The following is a 20,233-nucleotide window of genomic DNA, read 5'->3' as shown; positions in this document are numbered from 1 at the left end:
TGATTTCCTTATCAGAATTATAGTATGCTTTCATTTATTTGGATCTTTATTCTTCTAATCATGTTCACTACAAGTTCCTGTTGTCATACACAGGATCTCCTTTTTTTTCCTTCTATTCTCCTACTCTGTATGATCTGCATAATGGAACACAGTGGCGTGTGTAGACCTATCTTATATCCTGCAAATCTGGACTCTCATCATCTCTAGAAACTGCTGGCTAATTTTCTTGAAGTTTTGCTCCTTTTTTTTTTTAATGTTTATTTATTTTTGAGAGACAGAGAGAGACAGAGCACAAGGGGGGGGGCAGAGAGAGAGGGAGACACAGAATCCAGAGCAGGCTCCAGGCTCTGAGCTTTCAGCACAGAGCCTGACGTGGGGCTTGAACTCACAAGCTGTGAGATCATGACCTGAGCCGAAGTCAGACGCTCAACCGACTGAGTCACCTAGGTGCCCCAAGTTTTGCTCCTTTTTAACTGTTTTGTTTACAGAGAACGGTGTTTATACTTTTCTTCTATTTCTTTTTGTGCTCAAAAGTTATTGCTAGAAATTCTCACAAATACACCAGACAGGACCTCTATAGGAGGACACCTTTATCTTTATTTCCAACGAAAGGGCCCTTGTTCTTCTCCATGAGGTATTAGGTGAACTCTTGGAGACTGATGAGTGCATCGTACGTGTGTGTTCACTTATTTATGTTAAAAAACTTCACTCCCAGTTGAAAGAATTTTAATTAGGAAGAGATGCTGAATTCTGAATGCCTTCATTTCTACCCAACATTTATTTGGATCATCACACGATGTTCACATTTTTTCTTGTTAACTGGGTAAATTATATTATTTGTTATGTTAGCTTACAAGTAAGATTTAGATAAACCACTCGTTTGGCTAAATGTTACAATTTCATTTAACTTTAATTGATTTCAAATTAAAAGCTGCATCTGGCTAAGGACTACCATATTGGACAATGCAGTTCTATCTAAGCTTAGAACTAAAGAAGTTTAAGACTTATTCACTTAGCAGGTGAGTAAAGTGCAATGTCAGTTTGATCCCAATTTTATATTATTTAAAAATGTGTGTATGAATAGAATACATCAGGAAGGACATACACCAAATGTTAGTAATATGTATCTCTGGAAAAAGAATTAAAATTGGCTGCATTTTTCTGGCTTTTCTGGATCTTCTGTTTTCTCTAGTACAAAGTACATAGACCATATGCTCTAAAACAATTTCCATTTTGTTTAGGATTAAACCTTTAAAAGGTTTTTTAATGTTACTTATTTTTGAGAGAGAGACAGACAGACAGAGAGACAGAGAGACAGAGAGAGAGAGGCAGGCAGGGAGGGAGAGAGGGAAGGGCAGAGAGAGAGGGAGACACAGAATCCAAAGCAGGCTCCAGGCTCTGAGCTGTCAGGACAGAGAGAGACTCGGGGCTTGAACTCACAAACCGTGAGATCATGACCTGAGTCGAAGTTAGACACTTAACCAACTGAGCCACCCAGGTGCCCCAGGAGGAAACAAACCTTTTAAAATCTGTGCCTGCTCTCCACTAAGATTTTTATTTAGATTTTTGACCCCTATATTTATGTGTATAATTTACAACATTTAATGTCTCCAGCAGATTCTGAAATTAAGTAGTATTTTTTTTAATGTTTTTATTTATTTTTGAGACAGAGACAGAACATGAGCGGGGAAGGGGCAGAGAGAGAGGGAGACACAGAATCTGAAGCAGGCTCCAGGCTCTGAGCTGTCAGCACAGAGCCTGACACGAGGCTCGAACTCACAGACTATGAGATCAAGACCTGAGCTGAAGTTGGACGCTTAACCAACTGAGCCACCCAGGCGCCCCTTAAGTAGTATTTTTACAGCTGTGTTTCACACACAGCTTAGCGCTCGATGAACGCTAACCACTCATATTCCTACCGCGTACTGGACGCCAAGAGTCTTGTGATGCAATGCTTCCTCTATCCCACATCCTGTACCCTTCCTCCATCACAACCCTTGTCAAAGACACGCATTTCCCAGCTTTCACAGACTAAGGAGACTACAGCTCCGACGTTAAGTCACTTACTCGTGGTCACACAGTTAGCTGATGGCTGAGCTGGGATCTGAACCCAGGATTGTGTGGGTCAACTCTGCTCTACAACAAGGCTCCTTTACCTTGTAAAATCTATCCGATAACCGTCACAGTATAATCCAAACACACCCCAAAGCTCACCAAAGGGAAAGAAACGTGGCACAGGGTCACTGTAAAAAGGCATAGGAAAAGAGGCGCCTGGGTGGCTTGGCTGATCAAGCGTCCAACTCTTGCTTTCGGCTCAGGTCATGATCTCATGGTTTTGTGAGACGGAGCCCCGCCCGTGTTGGGCTCTCTGCTGGCAGTGCGGAGCCCGCTTGGGATTCTCTCTCTCCCAATCTCTCTCTGCCCCTCCTCCGCTCACGCCTGTCTCTGTCTCTCTCCAAATAAACAAAGTCTTAAAAAATAAATCACAGATAAAGAAAACTAAATAATTTTTTTTAAAAGCATGGCGGCGGGGAGTGGGGGGGAACTGTGGTGGAAAATAATGAAATCTCAAGTAGGAGTTTACTGATGGGACGGTTACTTACCATGTAATAGCCTGGCAGTAGCTTCTGAAGGAACTCAGCTTCTTTATGCTGAACGGTTTTGATGATAAATTCATCATCGCTGGTCACAAAAAACAAGGATCCACTGGCTCCGGGGTTGGACAGTTCTATTAGAGGTTCACTACAGATGGAATACTACAAGAGTAGATAAATAAATGATTAAAAATACATTTAGCATACATGATGCTTCCAAGGAGGAAAATCGTAGGATTATGATCTTGGCCATTCTGAAACAGAAAGTTCTCTTCCATGAGCTTCCAAAGGAGGTTCCATGTACACTAAGAGGGCTCTCTGGGATTTCTAGAAATTTAATTGATCCATTTATCTTAATGATTCTATGACAAACAGAAACGCCTTCTCACGTCCAGTGTCATATGACAGAATCATGAATCATCATGTCTTTCCAACGAACGAACGTCAACAGTACTGTTGTCTAAGGTGTTTTGTTTTCACCAAGTGTCCATAAAATAACGACTGAAGGTACAACTTATACTGTGTATTTGTCACTTGAACACTAACACCCATTCTATTTGCTTTCCCAAAAGATGTCATCCACGCATGGTTTCAACACCTGTAGCTCCAGCCCAGATCTCTATAATGCTCCAGACCTGTACGCCTAACTTTTTAAAACATTTTTAATGTTTATTTATTTTTGAGAGGCAGAGACAGAGCAGGAATGGGGAAGGAGCGGCGAGAGAGGGAGACACAGAATCCGAAGCAGGCTCCAGGCTCTGAGCTGTCAGCGCAGAGCCTGACGCGGGGCTTGAACTCACGAACCGCGAGATCGTGACTTGAGCTGAAGTCGGCGCTTAACCGACGGAGTCACCCAGGCGCCCCTGTATGCCTAACTTTTTCAGTAGATATTTCTATTTGGTTACACCATAAGCACTTCACTTGTAACAAGTTCAAAGTCAAATTCATCTCAGGGCTATGGTCAGCCCCTATGATGCCTCTGTAGTAACTAGAAAGAGGTGATTTTCTTCTGGAAGATGGAGCTCTGGGTCAGATACAAGGTTGATAAGTAAAACAAAGGCTGGATTCCAGCCTCTACTTCTTCAGCTTAGCCAGGTATTCTTGGGCAGTGCACACCCTAAACAACTATACATGGCAACTCTACATCATGTGCATCCCTTCAACCTCTTTCTTTTCCCTAATTCAAGGATCGGAAACATTATTTATTCTGTTCCCAAACCAGAAACTTGGGCATCAACCTCGATGCCCCCCATTTCCTCATCTTTTGTACCCAGACTAGCGATGGTATCTGCCCACTTCGTGCCATCTCTTTTGCTCATACCCTCAATTCAGTGGTTTTACATCATGTCTTGATTGCTATGGGAGACTCCACCTTGCCTCAACTATCCACTTTCCATTTCTCTCCTGCATTTTCCACCAGGAAACCAGAGATCTTTCTAAGATGCCAGTCTGATCAAGTCCTTCCATGCCGTCACATCTTGATGGTTTCCGACGTCTGGATAGATGAGAACACCCAAATCCCTTAACAGAGCTTTCAAGGCCATGCATGGCCCCACCTGTCCTTCCAACCTTCTCTTTCATCACTTCCCTCCTTAAAATCTAGCTTTAGCCACGAAGAGATGCTTCCCATATTCTCAAATGTGCCAGTGACACTCAACTACGAGGATTCTGCATTTTCCTTTATCCCAAACAACTTCCATTCTACCTTCACCGGGCTGACTATTACTCATTCATGTATTCATTTAACACTGAGAAAACTTCTGCTGAGCATCTGTTACGTCTCAAGCACTCATGAAGCTTAGAGCCCAGGAGGAGAAAACAGACGGTAACCAAGTAAATCAATTATACATCAGAACACAGTAAGTGCTGTGGAGAAAGATGAGGCACGGAAAGGGGGCAGAGTCCCAGCCGTGACTGAGGACTGGGCTGCCATAAACTTCAAGAAGGCTGGGTCACTAAAGCCTCACTGTGGGGGGGAGGGGGTGGGGACTTGAGCAGAGGCCTGCGGCAGTCTGGGGGAAGGGCGTGTCAGGGAGAGGGGAGCTCCAAATGCAAAGGTCTTGAGATCTGGGGACCTCAAGGCACAGCCAGGGGGCCAGTGGCCGGAGCAGAGTGAGCAGGGAGGGCTGCAAGCAAAGCGGCCAGAGGGCAGGTGGGCCAGACCGCACAGGGCAGCACGGGTCACTGCAAGGACTTAGAACTTTGCTCTAAGGGAGCTGAAAGCCGTTGGAAAGTCTGGAGCAGAGGACCGACCGCTCCGTCCACTGTGCTAAGAAGCCACCGCAGGTGGACAAAAGGAACACGCAGGGTGCACAGCAAGGGAGCGGCTGTGGGACGTTGCGTGCAGGGACGCGTGTGGGACTGGAGAGCACTTACTCTGGGGCCCTCTTCCCGCTCCTGTGCGTCTACAGCGTGTCTGCTTCCTGGCACCGCATCTCTGGTTCTCATCGTGGAAGTGACCACAAAATCCCTCACGTGCCTGTTCAGGATCCCGAGTCCCCACCAGCCTGCAGAACTCCACAAGGGCACCGGCTACTCATACCTTACGCGGTGACACAGGGCAGGATCGGTGCCTGGCACACAGCAGGCACGACACGAATTTTTGCCGGACAAAGGGCTGAATTTCACCAATTAAGGTGAAGGGCTGTCGATCTCACCAAAAACGTCAAAACAAACCCAAAAGAGAAGTCAATGTCTGGTTACGGAGCTCAGTGTTCATGAACTGAGGATCCCCATTACTGACTTAGAGAAACACCGAGTGTAGAGAAAAAGGTCAAGACCCAGCGTGTGAGATGAGACCAGTCCTGGTGAGGGGCAAAGGCGGGGGTTTAAACAGTCGCACCCTAAGGGTGCAAACGTTGGCAACATCGCCCAAAGCTTTCTACCTTGGGCTTCTGGATATTTAAGTGTCCATCACAGAAAAGGCTGAGAGGAGGGAGTAGGAGGTGGGGGAGTGGGGGACAAGGAGAGGGGAGGGAGAAACCAGGAGAAAAAACACTTAAAAGGCAGTTCTAACTGGTGACTTTAAATTCTCTTGCTTCGGCAGCACGTGGATGAGGGAAACACAATTTTCCAAGAAAAGAAAGAAGTAACTGCGTGCTGCCTTCTATCTTCTACTTCTTTCCTCCAGGCTTGCTTTTTCTTTTTCATATGGATTTATTTATTTTGAGAGAGAGAAAGAGCACACGCAAGGCGGGGGTAGGAAGAGAGAGAGACAGAGAGACAGAACGTATCCCAAGCAGGTTGTGTGTTGTCAGCACAGAGTCCCTGACGAGGGGCTTGATCTCTTAACCGTGAGATTGTGACGTGAACCGAAATCAAGAGTCGGATGGGTAGCGGACTGAGCCACCCAGGCGGCCCCGGGCTTGCTTCCTGAGGCTTTCTTGCTGAGCAGCATTAGAATGCCTCGGTCATTACGAGTGATGCAGAGACGAGGAAAAATAAGACTGCACAAAGGATGCCGTAAAAGCCCAGCGGAAGCAGAGGGTGCTTTCCTGCCGTGGGTGCAGGATCCACCTGGAGAGCTGGTTGAGTGTGAAGGGCGTGGGACTTGGAATCACCTTTTTTCACATCACGGCTCTGCCAGCGGCCACCTCAGCGACCTGGAGGAAGTACCTTGGCATCTCGGAGTCCAAGGAACCTCATCTCCGAAACAAAGACACTAACGTCTACAAGAAAGCAGCTGAAGGTTTTCAAAGGGGATGCTTTCCAAAACCCTGGCAAAGAGTGACCACGTACCTACTGCTGTTCCTCTTTCTTTCTTCCTTCCTTCCTTCCTTCCTTTCTTTCTTCTTCTTTTTAATGTTTGTTTATTTTTGGGAGAGAGAGGGAGGCACAGAAGCCGAAGCAGGCTCCAGGCTCCGAGCTGTCAGCACAGAGCCCGACGTGGGGCTCGAACTCACGGACTGTCCGATCGTTACGTGAGCCGAAGTCTGAGGCTTAACCGGTTGAGCCACTCAGGTGTCGCTAAGGATCTAATGCTGGGCTATGTCTTATCACATGACCACACACAGGCGAGTGAGTCCACACCTTCTAGGTGAGGAACACTGGTGTACTAAGGGTTTCGGCTGAGCCCCAGCAACCAGGAGGCTACCCGAAGATCCGCTGGGACACAGTGAGTCAAGAAGAAAAATGGGTCTCCCGTAAAATCATAGATTTGAGACATTGGAAAATAAAGGTGTGGACCCCAAGCTCTTCTAAAGAGCGAAGGCAGACCCCCAGACTCTCTTTAGGAATTCTGATTCTTTGTTTTACGGGCTCTGAATTCCCCGCACAGAGCCTTCCTACAGACAGGAGTTAATGTTGCGGAAGTCGAATAACAACACAGAATGCAGAAATTAGAGGCTGCAAATAGAGAAATTAGGGGGTGATTCAGGAAGAGCGGTCGAGAGAAAGCTGGATTCAGACCTAATCATCTGCTTTTAATTAAAGCCTCAAATTCTTCTAGAAGCAGTGACATTATAGGGAAAATACTTCATTGGTTACTTGTCAAATCCTCCTTTAATAGGTAATTTATACATTGATATGCAGGGAAAAATAAAGCGCTTTGGCATTTCTTAATAACTCGCTGGGAGTCACTACCAGCAGTGCAGTGGTGTGCAAGAAACTGGCATTTTGATATCAATCAGGAATATTACCGTCCTCGTGTATAATCCCGTGATACCTCACCCTATCTCTTGGTTACCACGCTCCGCGCTAAGCAACCTGCTCTGAAATGTTGCCATTTAAGAGCAAATAAAGAGGAGAGACGGGAACATTTTAATTAGCCTTGATCAACAAGGCCCCACGTGTACCCTGCGTTTTATGTACCTCCTTTCAGGCTCTCTCTTCTGTGCAAGCTGTTCCGATGCATTCATTGTCTCCCTTCTATTTCCTGTAGGGCCTCCTGACTATTCCCGCTGGGAAAGACTACAAAGTGCAATCCAGCTGCCCCCCCACCCCCTAATGCCCTGCCGCCCCCGCCAAGGCAAAGTAACAATGTAAACTTGCACGGTGGGGTGGAGATAAGTTTTCCTGCCATTTCTTTCCCTTGATAGTGTTAAATATTCACCCTGCTCTTATCGGTGCCGGTGAGTCTGGAAAGACGTCATACAAATCACCCTGGATTTTGGGCCACTCCGGCACCTGGGGGAGAAGGAAATCAAACCGAAGGCTTGCTGCCCAAGCAGAGATGGGAAAAAAATGCTCCGGGGACCTTGGCCTTCCCTCGAGAGGCGTTTATTTTGGAACAAGGAAGGAAGGAGGCACAGCCAGGCTGCTGGGCTGTGTATGCACAAGCACCTTCAGTGTGCCGTCTCACAATCCAAATTATGCATGTTCCAACATGAAACTTGTAATCGGTATGCAGATGGCGGATGTTAATGGTACTGAGAACGTAAACAGAGTAATTCAGGCGAAAGTCCAGATACAAGACCACAGCACTAAGTGGAAATGCACACGTATCAGGGGGATCAGCATCAGGCCCGGCTGGAGAGTCACCGATCACTCTATCATGTTACCTTCTCTCCCCTTTTAGATCAGTCTATCTTCACAAATTTGGGTTCAACTAGCCCCAGTTTGACAGACACCAGGATGTACTTTGGCATTTGCACGGTATCCTTTTTTTTTTTCCCACACTTTTTTTTTTTTTTTTTAAGGGAGGTCTTATTTGATTTTCCTGTGTTTTATTTGGGCTTAACTCTTCCAAAAAAATGCTTCGTTAAGGGTGTCTGACCCCGTTGGGGAGGTGCTTCAGAATGGATAATCACAGCTGACGGTTTCATGGTCGAGGGAGTCTTACGCTGTGAACACATTTAATGAGAGGTCTGAGACTCAGTGGGCTGAGAGGCAGCTGGGGAATGGGAAAGAGCCTGGGGGAGGGCTGGGGGATCCCAGGTCTGGTCTCGGGTCTGTGCCTACCAACGTGGAAAACCTTGGGCGCCTCCTTCACCGACCCCAGCTTTAGACTGTTCATCTATAATGAACGGTTGGACTAAAAAGTCTGATGGTTGTATCTAATTCTGGAAAGCCTGTCATGTCAGGTGAAAAACCCCTTCCTCCTCTACCACACTTGAGATCACTGGCTGGGATTTTCAGATTAAGTGCTTTGGAGGTAAGCTTCTAGTTCTGGGCTGGGGGTGTCCCCGGGGGGTGTCTCAGTGCGGGGCAGGTAGATGGCCATAACCATTGGGGACCAGGTAGCCATGTTTAGCTAGAGGGCCAGTGCCCTCTGTTTCTCGTAGGTCCCAGAGATGGGTCCATTTACTGGACTGTGTTCATACGGGAGGTGGAAAAATGGAATCGAAGAAAAGCATTCTTACCTGCCTGTTCCTATCTTTTTCTCCCTGCCCCTCCCCCCAACTTCTCATTACGGAAAATTTCAAACCTGCATAAAAGCAAAGAGAATTGTGTAATTAATATCCATATACTTCTCTTCTAGCTTCTGCAATTATCAACTCATGGCCAATCTTGTTTCCACTATACCCCCATCACTCCTCTGCCTGCTTCCCTCATAGTCTCTCGAAGCGAATCCCAGACATCAACTCATTTCCTCCAGAGAGACTCTGGCATGCATCTCTAAAAGACAAAGACTCCTCTTTTGAAACTCAACCCCCAATACCATCATCCCACCAAAAACATTACTGCTCAACATCATCAAATGTGCAGTCAACTTCCCTTCTTTCCCTCCGACTCAAATCCCTTCCAATTTCTAAGTCACTAGAGCTAAACCATTTCACGCCCTCCTAATCCTCTATGCGACAGAGAGAGACCGACCCCCTCCCTCCTCTGAAATCCTGGACTGTTTGCTATTTCCCTCTAGTCTTTTTATTTGCTGTCTGGTAGAACTGATGTTTCGCCCATATAAAGTCATCTTGCCGGTTGGATTCTAAGTTCCCTGAGGGTCATGGCTTCTAACTTTCAAATTTCCCTATAATCGGTGGCAAAGTATTTTTGTTGCATAAGCGAAGTATCCGATGATCGATTAATCTACCTTTTGCCAGCTCCATGAAGGAAGACTTCTGCTCTGCAAAGCCATCAGCTTAGTCTCCTGGGCTCCTCTGTACACACTCGAACCCCGTGATGAAAGTAACTTTGCCAGCTTAAAGGCTCACTAGGAAACTCTGTAAGCCGTGGCCCCGTTGATCAGAAAAAGGCCTTCCCCCAAGAAAGCCCTTTTGCCGGACAGAATGAGCGCGAAAATTGCCTTCCCAGCCTGTAGCTCAGTGGCCCCAGGAGGGCCAAAGACAGACCTACAGGTGAAGGGGAGGCAGTTGGCCATCTCATCACAATGACGGGATCTGTGCTATGAAATGCAAGCAAATGCCATCTCCTCGGTTAGCAGAAGCTCAAGGAAATTCAGAAGGAGAACCCAACTGATTTCTAACGTGTGGCAGATGAGAGCACAATCTCATTTTCAATAAAACAGCATCAAGACGCCACTGAGTTCCATCAACATGTTTCCTGAATGACAGTGACACTCAGTAATGAGAGAATGGTCAGAAACCAAAGAATCTTCTCTAGTACCTATCCACACCCCCCATACCCACCCCCCCCACCCCCACGCATGGGTTCGTGCACTGGAGTAGCTGGGGAGGGCAGGCTGGGTAGAGACACCTGACATCACAGCTCAAGGGGCGTGGCGAGGCAGAAAGCTACCTGGATGGACACATTTAAGGGGAGCAGGACTGCCCAGGGACTTTTACTCAGTTCTCACTGCCCTGTGAAGTCTTGGTAACGTGCCTTGAGGAGCCAGCATCATCTCACTGAGCAGAAGTCATATGAGTTTCTTAGGGCTCAACTAAAGAAGAGAGTCATACCTGAGGGGAGAGGGGTGGAGGTGGGGGTGGGGGAAGCAGGTGATGGGGATTAAGGAGTGCACCTGCTGTGCTGGCCGCAGGTGATGTATGCAAGTGGTGAATCACCATATTATACACCCGAAACTAATGTAACACAGCACGTTAACTGGAGTTACAATAAAAGCTGAAAAAAAAAAAAAAAAAAAGAAGAGGGTCACGCTCAGGTTTTCATCGGCGCAGAAGAGAATGAGCTTTGAATTTTATTATGTGCATCTCAGCCAAATTATACAATGCACTTTAGATAGTCTCTGTTCCTAGTGATAAATGTTGCTATACTTCCCGTGCAAAGCTTTATTCAGGATCTGGCTCAAGTCTTATTAAGATCATTCAGGAAAGGACGAACAATAAATATTTGATGGCATCCTTCCTACAGCTTCTTGAAAACGGATTGTGAAGAGCCCCAGGGTGTTAACAGTGATCAAATTATGAAATAAACCATTTTTCTCTTGAAACAAAAAGGAAGTTCCGGGTTCCTCGAGCAGGAGGTCAGATCAGACTACCTCACAAAAAAGCTGTTGTGTTACACCTGCTGCGTGCCAGAAAGATGATGGACAGAAACGACAATTCTAAGGATAAAATATGCCCTTGCACCAAATAAAAACACGTTTAAAAAGAGCTTGCATCAAAAGATGTTGAGAACAAGCCTATCCAGCACCTTTAAAATCCTGTTCAAATTGTAGGTCAAGGTGAATACGGTTGCAGGCCAAGGCAGGTTTGAGATGAATGGAATAAATAAGGCAATTAAAACAGGAAGGCTTTCAAGTAGAATGCAATCAGCAAAATTCACAGGAGTATTTATAACTAATTATATCTGTTAGAATAATGATCTGACGTAGCAACCAACACCACAGTTATTTAAATATCAATTACCATAGCAGATTCTGTAGTTATCAGTAAGGGCTGCAGAGTCAAATCATGTTGCCTGAAGCTAAATTTATCATCATTATAAAACTTGGACCTTTTACGAGGCTCCAGAGCATTTTAAAATAAGAGACACACACGACTTGTCGCTGTTGCTACGAGACAAATGTTTAGATCACACGTTTCTGAAGAAGGAAGGAAAACGACAGGTTCTTACCAAGTAATCATCAGGCTTGATACCAAAAAGTTCTCTGAAATATCGGAATGCCAGTGGAGCATAGGTCTTAAATCTGAAGTCTGGGTAATGATGTGCTGGGGTCAGATTGCTCCCTTCACTGCAGTTAAAATATTAAAAAAAAAAAAAAAAAAGCGAGAGAGAGAGAGAGAGAGAGAGAGAATATGAATGAATGAATTAGTAAAGACAATTTTGACTTCAAATTGTAGTTCTACTAGTCCCGGGCCAGTTTCCCTGTTAGAAAAACATACCCCAGTTGAGGGTCTCTCTAAGCTCATGTCCAAGGGCAATGGCCATCAGGTCAAACCAGATGCTAAGTCAGCAGGGGCCACTCCAAGCCCATATTCCCTGCCAATCCCAGTGTGTCTTCAGCCTGAAAATTCTTCATCATCCCCCTGTGCCTGTGACTTTCCTCCTGTGATTTTCCATCGTCCCCAGTGAAACCAGTTGTAATGCTTTAGGTAGAAGATTCAGGGCTTAGTGCATGGAATGATTTGAAAAATGCATTTTTTTTTGGACCATAAACATCGGATAAAGATTTTAAACTAGGAATAAGTGAAATGGTTTTAAAAATGTCACTCACAAAATCATCACACTGGAAATGGGGGAGTCCTGAATCTGAACTATTTCTTACATCCATATTTATAGGAAAAGAGACCTTAAATATTTTAGCGATTTTAAAACCCTGATGTGCATTCCCAGAGACATCATTATCTTTTTTCCCCCCTCTTCTGGGTTCATCTTTGAAAATTTTTGTGCAATATTTATGACACATAAAAGGTATAAAGAAATAAACCAGTGAATACTCATGAATCTAAAATGCTGCTTAAGAAATAAAATATTATCTGTACAGTTGAACTGCCTTCTATACTTTTTATTAATCATAAAACTCTCTTTCTCCTTAGAGGCATCCACTAGCCTGAATTTTGATGTTTATCATTCATTTTAGTCTTTGACTACAACTATAATATATCTCACCCAACATCCGACAAGCCACCTAATCCACCTGTACTTAAAAGTTTTCATTGTGAAAAATGAGAACAATTCAGTAGATTAATACAATTTTGTAGAGAGGTTCAAGATCTCTCTTTACCACATTCTAAGTGGGTCACTGAGGCTCTAAGGCAACTCTGTCATGGTCTAATTTTTATGGATACGAGTAAGCCTGTGCAAAGAAAAACGCTTTCAGCATGCAACAAACACTTGGAACCTACAACAGTTTAACTGTGTCCATGGCAGCCAGATTTTTGTACAGATTTTTGTATTGGTACCCAGCACATCACTGACAGTAAGTAGTTTCTGAATAAAACAGTGAGTTTTTAAGACAAATGGTAAAATAGTAAAGTTGATTCTTACCTGAAGGTTAGGTTCAAAACTCACCAGGTAAGGTAAAAAAAAAAAAAAGAAAAATCACGATAGTCTAGAGATATAGACAGATACAATGGAATACAACAGCCATAAAAAGAATGAAATGTTGCCATTTCCAACAATGTGAATGGATCTAGAGAGTATTATGCTAAGTGAAGCAAGTCAGAGAATCACAAATACCGTATGATTTCACTCATTATGTGGAATTGAAAAAACAAACGAACAAAGAAAAGAGACAAACCAAGAAACAGACTCTTCATTATAGACAACTGATGGTCTCCCGAGGGGGAAGCAGCTGGGGGCAGGGGTGAAATAGGTGATGGGGATTAAAAAGTACACTTATCCTGATGAGCACTGACTAATGCATAGAATTACTGAATCACTATATTGTACCCCTGAAATCAGCATAACACTGTATGCTAATTACACTGGAATTTCAAAATTAGTTAAAAAAAAACCCATCATCGTCAAAAATCACCCTTGAAAGCTATTTAGGAGATTATCTATTCAATATATCCACTTCGGCCAGTTCTTCCTCTCGCGTGGTCACAGATGACGGCTTCTTCTGGTGACTTCCAGCGGAAGTAGTTGGCTTGTATTGTCAGGGCTTGACATCAGATAATACATCTTATCTGCAGAGGTGAAGCTTGCACTAAGGCAGCAGCAAGGCTTGCCCTTCAGGGCAGTGGTGCAGGGACCGGGACTGCCCGGGATAAGAGCCGTCACCTCTGCATCAGCTCCGTGTGTGAAACGGCCCCAAATCACCTACTCATCTGAACAGCTGCTGTTTCCTGAAGCGAGAATAGTTGAATATTCACAATGCACATGTGCTGCCCGACATCGCATCCGAACATTTCCTCAGTCGGTATTTTGAGACGTCTCAGGGGACATGTACTCAGTTCCAGGTCCTATGGGATTGTCAAGAGGAATAATTCTGGAACTCCTAGGACATGGAGTAACTTGAAAATGCTGGCTGGGCAGAAATAAGAGAGAAAATCAAAGAGGCTCAAAGTGACCACTGACATGCCTCCGCCCCCTTGCAAACAAGTAAAAGCAAGTACAGATCCTTGGGTTCCGAATCGGGCTGCTTTCAGGGGGCTGAGAGTGTTGCCAGTTTCTTATTTCTTCCACCCTCTTCTGTCCTTGGTAGCTCATGCAATCAAAGTCATTGATTCCATTAGAATGCATGACATTAGCTTCAATGTTCACACAGTAAGATAAAACCCCCGTGTTCTACTCCTTGGTGTTTTTCTTCAAATGGCTTATTCTTATGCAGTTGGGGGACCAAGACTGGGAGAGAATCTTAAGCGAGAATCTCACAACTGTGAGACCATGACCTGAGCTGAAACCAAGAGTTGGATGCTCCACCGACTGAGCCACCCAGGCGCCCCACCACTGCTATTATTAAATCTAAAAATATGTATTTCTCAGGACGCCTGAGTGGCTCAGTTGGTGAAGCGTCCGACTCTGGCTCGGGTCCTGATCTCACGGTTCGTGGGTTCGAGCACCGTGTCAGGCTCTGTGCTGGCCGCTCGGAGCCTGGAGCCTGCTTCGGACTCTGTGTCTCCCTCCCTCTCTCCCCCTCCCCTGCTCGTGCTCTGTCTCTTCCTGTCTCTCAAAGATAAACATTAAACAAATTTACAAAAACGTATTTCTTAGTGGCAATGGACGTTTAGAATTATACAATGTTGAAGTCTGAAGGAAGCACTAGCCACTACCTGGCGATTCCCATTTAGCAGGTAAAAAAAAAAAAAAAAAAACAACAACAGTAATGGCCTAAGCTGGTCAGGAACAAACAAGATGAGAACATTAGATTCGTGTTTTATTTATTTTTTGAGAGAGAGACAGAGACAGAGCCCAAGTATGGGAGGTATAGACAGAGAGGGAGAGACAGACTCCGAAGCAGGCTCCAGGCTCCGAGCTGTCAGCACAGAGCCCGACGCGGGGCTTGAACTTGCGAACCGTGAGATCATGACCTGAGCAGAGGTCAGACGTTTAGCTGACTGAGACACCCAGAAGGCCACACCATCTTTTAAGGCCAGCCAGCTAACAGCCAATCTTTAAAAATCAGCAGATGAAAGCAGCTTAAACTCCACAACCAAATACTGCATCCTGGGCGGTCATGTACTTGGAACACGGGATATCACTGTCTATATGCTGAACTTCCCAAGTAGTTGGTACCATCCTGGGAAATAGTGTTTGAAGGCAATTTCAAGTAAGTTACAATGTTATATAACAATCACTACACACAATAAACCTCTTATCTGGAACTAAAGGAAGAGGTATGCGCCTTTTATGAGTAGGAAATCGGTGTCTCCCCGTCCCTACCCCATAAACGAACGAATATTTGAAGAGTTTTGACTTGGAAGGACATCATCCTGGTTGGCTTGTCCAGAAACAGCCACGCATCCTCTTTGATGATTTGTGTGTTATCCACCCACACAGTAGACGGGCTAGAGAATGTCTGTACCGATGAGGGGCTGGCAATCCTTTAAGAAATCTCTGTTGTGGGGCACCTGGGTGGCTCAGTCGGTTGGGCGTCCGACTTCGGCTCAGGTCATGATCTCGCGGTCCGTGAGTTCAAGCCCCATGTCGGGCTCTGTGCTGAATGCTCAGAGCCTGAAGCCTGTTTCAGATTTTGTGTCTCCCTCTCTCTCTGACCCTCCCCCATTCATGCTCTGTCTCTGTCTCAAAAATGAATAAACATTAAAAAAAATTAAAAAAAAAAATCTCTGTTGCAACCACTCAGCTCTACTGCTGTGGGAAAACAGACAATATGTAAATGAATGGATGTGGCTGTGTTCCAAGGCAACTTTATTAACAAAAAGGGGCAAGGAGCCAGGTCTGTCCCATGGGCTGGAGTGTGCTGACCCATGGTAAGAGACAGATGGGTTCTTGGATGAGTTTACGTCAGTATTATTTGAAATGCAGGCAGTTGCCTCATCTGTCAAAACCTTAACATCTAGCACTGAAATCTGGCAATGCTCACATGAACTGCTGACCTCTATGCTTGCCTGCCACGTAGAAAAATGTCACACCCTCACAGCAGTTCTGGGTAATTCTCTGCCCAATGAGGGTATCCCTTGGCTATTCCCATCCACCCCCAAGAGTGCATACAGAGAGCAATCTGTGTTCACCAAACTGAACTCCATTTTATGAGGGAGGAGATTAAAATGCAAGAGACTTTTATAAATTCTTTGGGTAGATGATTACTCTTGAATATGGAAAGATATATAAACTTTTACTGCCAGCTTTCAAGCCCTATTTTCCATTGCAGACAAAGCCGGGATGGCGTCTCTTGAAGCGGAACGGAGGACAGGATTAAAGTTGCTTGTCAAGGGGCTGGAGGGAAAACTTTCTAAGGTGGAAGCTGGGCACTTTCTCTGATTCAAACAAGCGGAACTATTGTTACTGTGCTTTCTTGCCACGGTGTAAGGAAAAACAAAACTTTAGGGTCGGCTCTCCCTGAGTTCAAATCCTGACATCACCATTTATTGGTTGTATAGCTTTGGGTTAAGACACTTCCTGTCTCCGGGCCTCAGTTACTCCATCTGTAAAATGGATTTTTGGGTAAAGTTGAAAGATAGTAACAATAAGTTAATGCTATATGCTGTATCATATAAATGTTATGTCAGTTAAACTATGGGCGGTTCATGGCTGGCACTCATCAATTTTGCTTCCTTTTGCCATGTCAGGGTCAAGTTTGCATGGCAAAACATTAGAAAACATCCTCCTCTTTCTTCCTAGTCCCTTTACACATGCCATTTTATCTACAACCTTGAGTTTCTGATTGCACTGCAGAACCTGGGATCAAAAGATTACGATGTGGTCATAGCTCTCTTACTAATCTACATTGACTTTGGAAGATCATGGGACCAGATTGTTGAAAGGGATTAAAAACAATTTTTTTTTAACGTTTTATTGAATTTTTTAGAGACAGAGCACGAGCAGGGGAGGGGCAGAGAGAGAGGCAGACACAGAGTCCGAAGCAGGATCCAGGCTCTGAGCTGTCAGCACAGAGCCCGACACGGGGCACGAACCCACAAACCATGAGATCATGACCTGAGCCAAAGCTGGACGCTTAACCGACTGAGCCACGCAGGCGCCCCTGTTGAAAGGGATTTTCTATCATCCTTCAAATCCCAAGTCCAGCGGCTTTTTTTTTTTTCCATCTACAAAATGAAATGATGTGTGGAACAGGATATAATATCTAAAAATAACTGTGAACCACTTTGAAATAAGTAAACAAACAAACATGACACATTTCGTTGCTAAGGGAGACAGTGGCAGTAACTTAGAACATCTCAAGACACCCAATGCAATGAGTTTTCTCTATGACCCAGATAGATTCATTGCGTTTTAGAGCCATCAAAGACTTGGACGGTCGGAGACAGTCCTGCCCACCTCCTCCCCCTTCCTCCTGTCTCCAGGCAAGTGTGGGAGTTTATGGATGGCCAGGGAGGAAACTTTATCTGGCAGCTTTACGGATGTGTAGCTGACATAAAGTACAGTTTGTTAATTTTCACAGGGGGTCTATATCCATGGAACGGTCGCCATGGCCAAGGTACTGAATTGACTCATCACTCTGTGGGAGCTTTGTGGCTGCGAGAGTAACCAAGAGATAGATATTACTGGCAAGGTCTTGGGGGTGACAAATATCCTAACACGTGTACCCTGGCACAAAGTGTTGTCTTATCCAAAAGAGCCAATATCACCTCCGCTGAGAAGAGCTGGGCTCAGTCCCTTGGCAAAATTAACGAACAGCCCAGATGAGGAAACTGAGGCAAGACCCACATCCGTTTCTTCCGTTTTCATGGAAACACATCCAGAGTGTGTATGTTATCTTAAAAAAAACAATATGGCATTTGCTAAAAGAAATTCTTGTCTGCATCAAATGCTTCCTATCACACTGATGCTTAAAAAGCTATATATGTGTTAAAATGATACATTTTAAATGACAGTGGGTTCCTCCCAATAGGGTCATTAGCTAAGCCTCCCCTCCCCCAGCGACATGGGTGCCACACAGGGGCTGATGCTTCTCCATGGCCTAGAGGGTGAAGGTCAAAGACACAAATTCTAGGCATCGACACTGTTGGCTTTTCTACTCCTGAAGAAAAAGGAGACCTCGTTTTGCCTTAATCATCAAGATACAGTATGCTTTTAATAAGTCATCCACGAACAGAAGGATTCATGGCACCAAGAAAGAGCTCATGAAAACCTAGTTACATGCTCCTTGTTGTAAAGTATCTCATAGAGTGTCACGCATAATTTACTTGGGACACAGATGTAATTTTGATATTTTAGGTGTTTGCTGAAAAGTCATCTGGAGTTTAACATTAGTTGCAAAAATCACGTAAGAACTCCAAGAACAAAATTTGGTAGCTACGAGAAAGATCATCCCTGTCACATGGGAAGTCACACTCGAGGTCAGTGGTTCTCCAACAATTATGTGCTTAGAATCTCCTGGAAGGATGGTTCAATAGATTTCTCGGGCCCATCCCTGAAGTTCCTGATTCAGTTGATGTGGGTGGGGCCCAAGGATCTGACTTCTTAACAAAGTTCGACGTGATCCTAAGGGTGCTGGTCTGGGGCCCATATGCTTGGGCCCCGCTTTTCCCCGGTGCCCGTCCAAAGCTGGCTCTGTTGATTGGACACGGTGGGTAGAAGAGACCAGCAGACACGGAGCACCTGTCACTGTTCTCATTGTCTGGAAGCTAGCTCTGGTGGCTGCCCAGGACCCTAGAGAAGCAACCTTCAAAATTCCTGATAGATCTACTGTATTCTTCAACCAAGAGCATTTAAAGCAAAACTAGGCTGTCTCGGTTCACCACCTAATGGGTTGATTTCGGGACAGTTGACAACTAGATGTAGAGATGAACTTAAGTACCATTTCCCTGAAGACTTGAAAAAAAAATAAAGCAACGAAGATACTGAGGGTCAAAGGCTCTCCCCAGCCATTCTCACCCGAGCCCAGTAAGTAACAACTCATACCCAAAGTGGCTTCGTTTGGGGAGCAATACTTATATTTTAAAATGTAACTGTGTCTTACACATTTATCCGCAGAGCCCCGAAGACAAAGCGACTGCCCTGCACCCCCAAGTCAAATAGCTGAGTTTTTATTTGCTAGGCCATTGCAGTCACGGGGACATTTCCAACTTAATAACGATTACTTCTCTTCCTATCCTAAGCTAGCACGAGACTTAACACATTTTAACTTATTTACTTTCTTTTGGCAAAGAATACGTAACAGAAGCCTTACCATTTAAACCACCTGTAAGTGGCCAGTTCTGTGGCACCGCGTGTATTCACACAGATACGCAACTGTCTCCACCATCCGCCCCAGATTGATTTGTTGAACGGATTTCCCCCCCAAAACACGATCGAGTTGGAGGTGACCTGTAGGGTCAACCGGGGTGTTTCTGACACCACCTATGGTGTCAAACGGGCGGGATTCTCCTAAGTTTTCTGGAGGAGAGCTAAGTTGAAGGCCTCACGGAGGAAGAGCTACGCGACTGAACCCAGATAGGAGGCCCAACTGCGGGCCCCCAGCCCATCTTGTGAATGATGGGACGCAAAATCCTGGCATCAGCCGTTGCTTCTCAGATGCCCTCTTTTTCTTTTTTTTTTTTTTTAAACTTTGGAAGATGTGTTTATTTATTTATTTTTCAATATATGAAGTTTATTGTCAAATTGGTTTCCATACCACACCCAGTGCTCATCCCAAAAGGTGCCCTCCTCAATATCGATCGCCCACCCTCCCCTCCCTCCCACCCCCCATCAACCCTCAGTTTGTTCTCAGTTTTTAAGAGTCTCTTATGCTTTGGCTCTCTCCCACTCTAACCTCCTTTTTTTTTTTTTTCCCCTTCCCCTCCCCCATGAGTTTCTGTTAAGTTTCTCAGGATCCACATAAGAGTGAAAACATATGGTATCTGTCTTTCTCTGTATGGCTTATTTCACTTAGCATCACACTCTCCAGTTCCATCCACGTTGCTACAAAGGGCCATATTTCATTCCTTCTCATTGCCACGTAGTACTCCATTGTGTATATAAACCACAATTTCTTTATCCATTCGTCAATTGAAGGATATTTAGGCTCTTTCCATAATTTGGCTATTGTTGAAAGGGCTGCTATAAACATCGGGGTACAAGTGCCCCTATGCGTCAGCCCTCCTGTATCCCTTGGGTAAATTCCTAGCAGTGCTATTGCTGGGTCTTAGGGTAGATCTATTTTTAATTTTTGAGGAACCTCCACACTGTTTTCCAGAGCGGATGCCCTCTTTTTCTAACGCTACACAGACACTACTCTGAGTAGTGCACTCCTTCCCGTCGAATCTCAAATC

At 45.0% G+C, this 20,233-nt stretch overlaps 1 protein-coding gene across 6 annotated transcripts in view; it reads right to left on the bottom strand.

The window, feature by feature from the left end:
• The window catches only part of PIP5K1B (phosphatidylinositol-4-phosphate 5-kinase type 1 beta), a 310,428-nt gene that overhangs the window by 118,215 nt on the left and 171,980 nt on the right, over positions 1 to 20,233 (bottom strand). For all 6 annotated transcript variants that reach the window (XM_042964804.1, XM_042964802.1, XM_042964805.1 and 3 more), the window contains 2 exons: positions 11,508 to 11,625; positions 2,604 to 2,756 (listed from right to left, as the gene is read on the bottom strand). In XM_042964804.1, coding sequence (XP_042820738.1) covers positions 2,604 to 2,756; positions 11,508 to 11,625 — 271 coding nt within the window. The remainder of the gene's footprint in view (positions 1 to 2,603; positions 2,757 to 11,507; positions 11,626 to 20,233) is intronic.

The sequence above is a fragment of the Panthera tigris genome, chromosome D4, assembly GCF_018350195.1.
Source record: "Panthera tigris isolate Pti1 chromosome D4, P.tigris_Pti1_mat1.1, whole genome shotgun sequence".
In the NCBI taxonomy this organism is placed as follows: Eukaryota; Metazoa; Chordata; class Mammalia; order Carnivora; family Felidae; genus Panthera; species Panthera tigris.
Note: the sequence above shows the minus strand (reverse complement) of the source record. Positions and strands in the feature narration are given on the sequence as shown.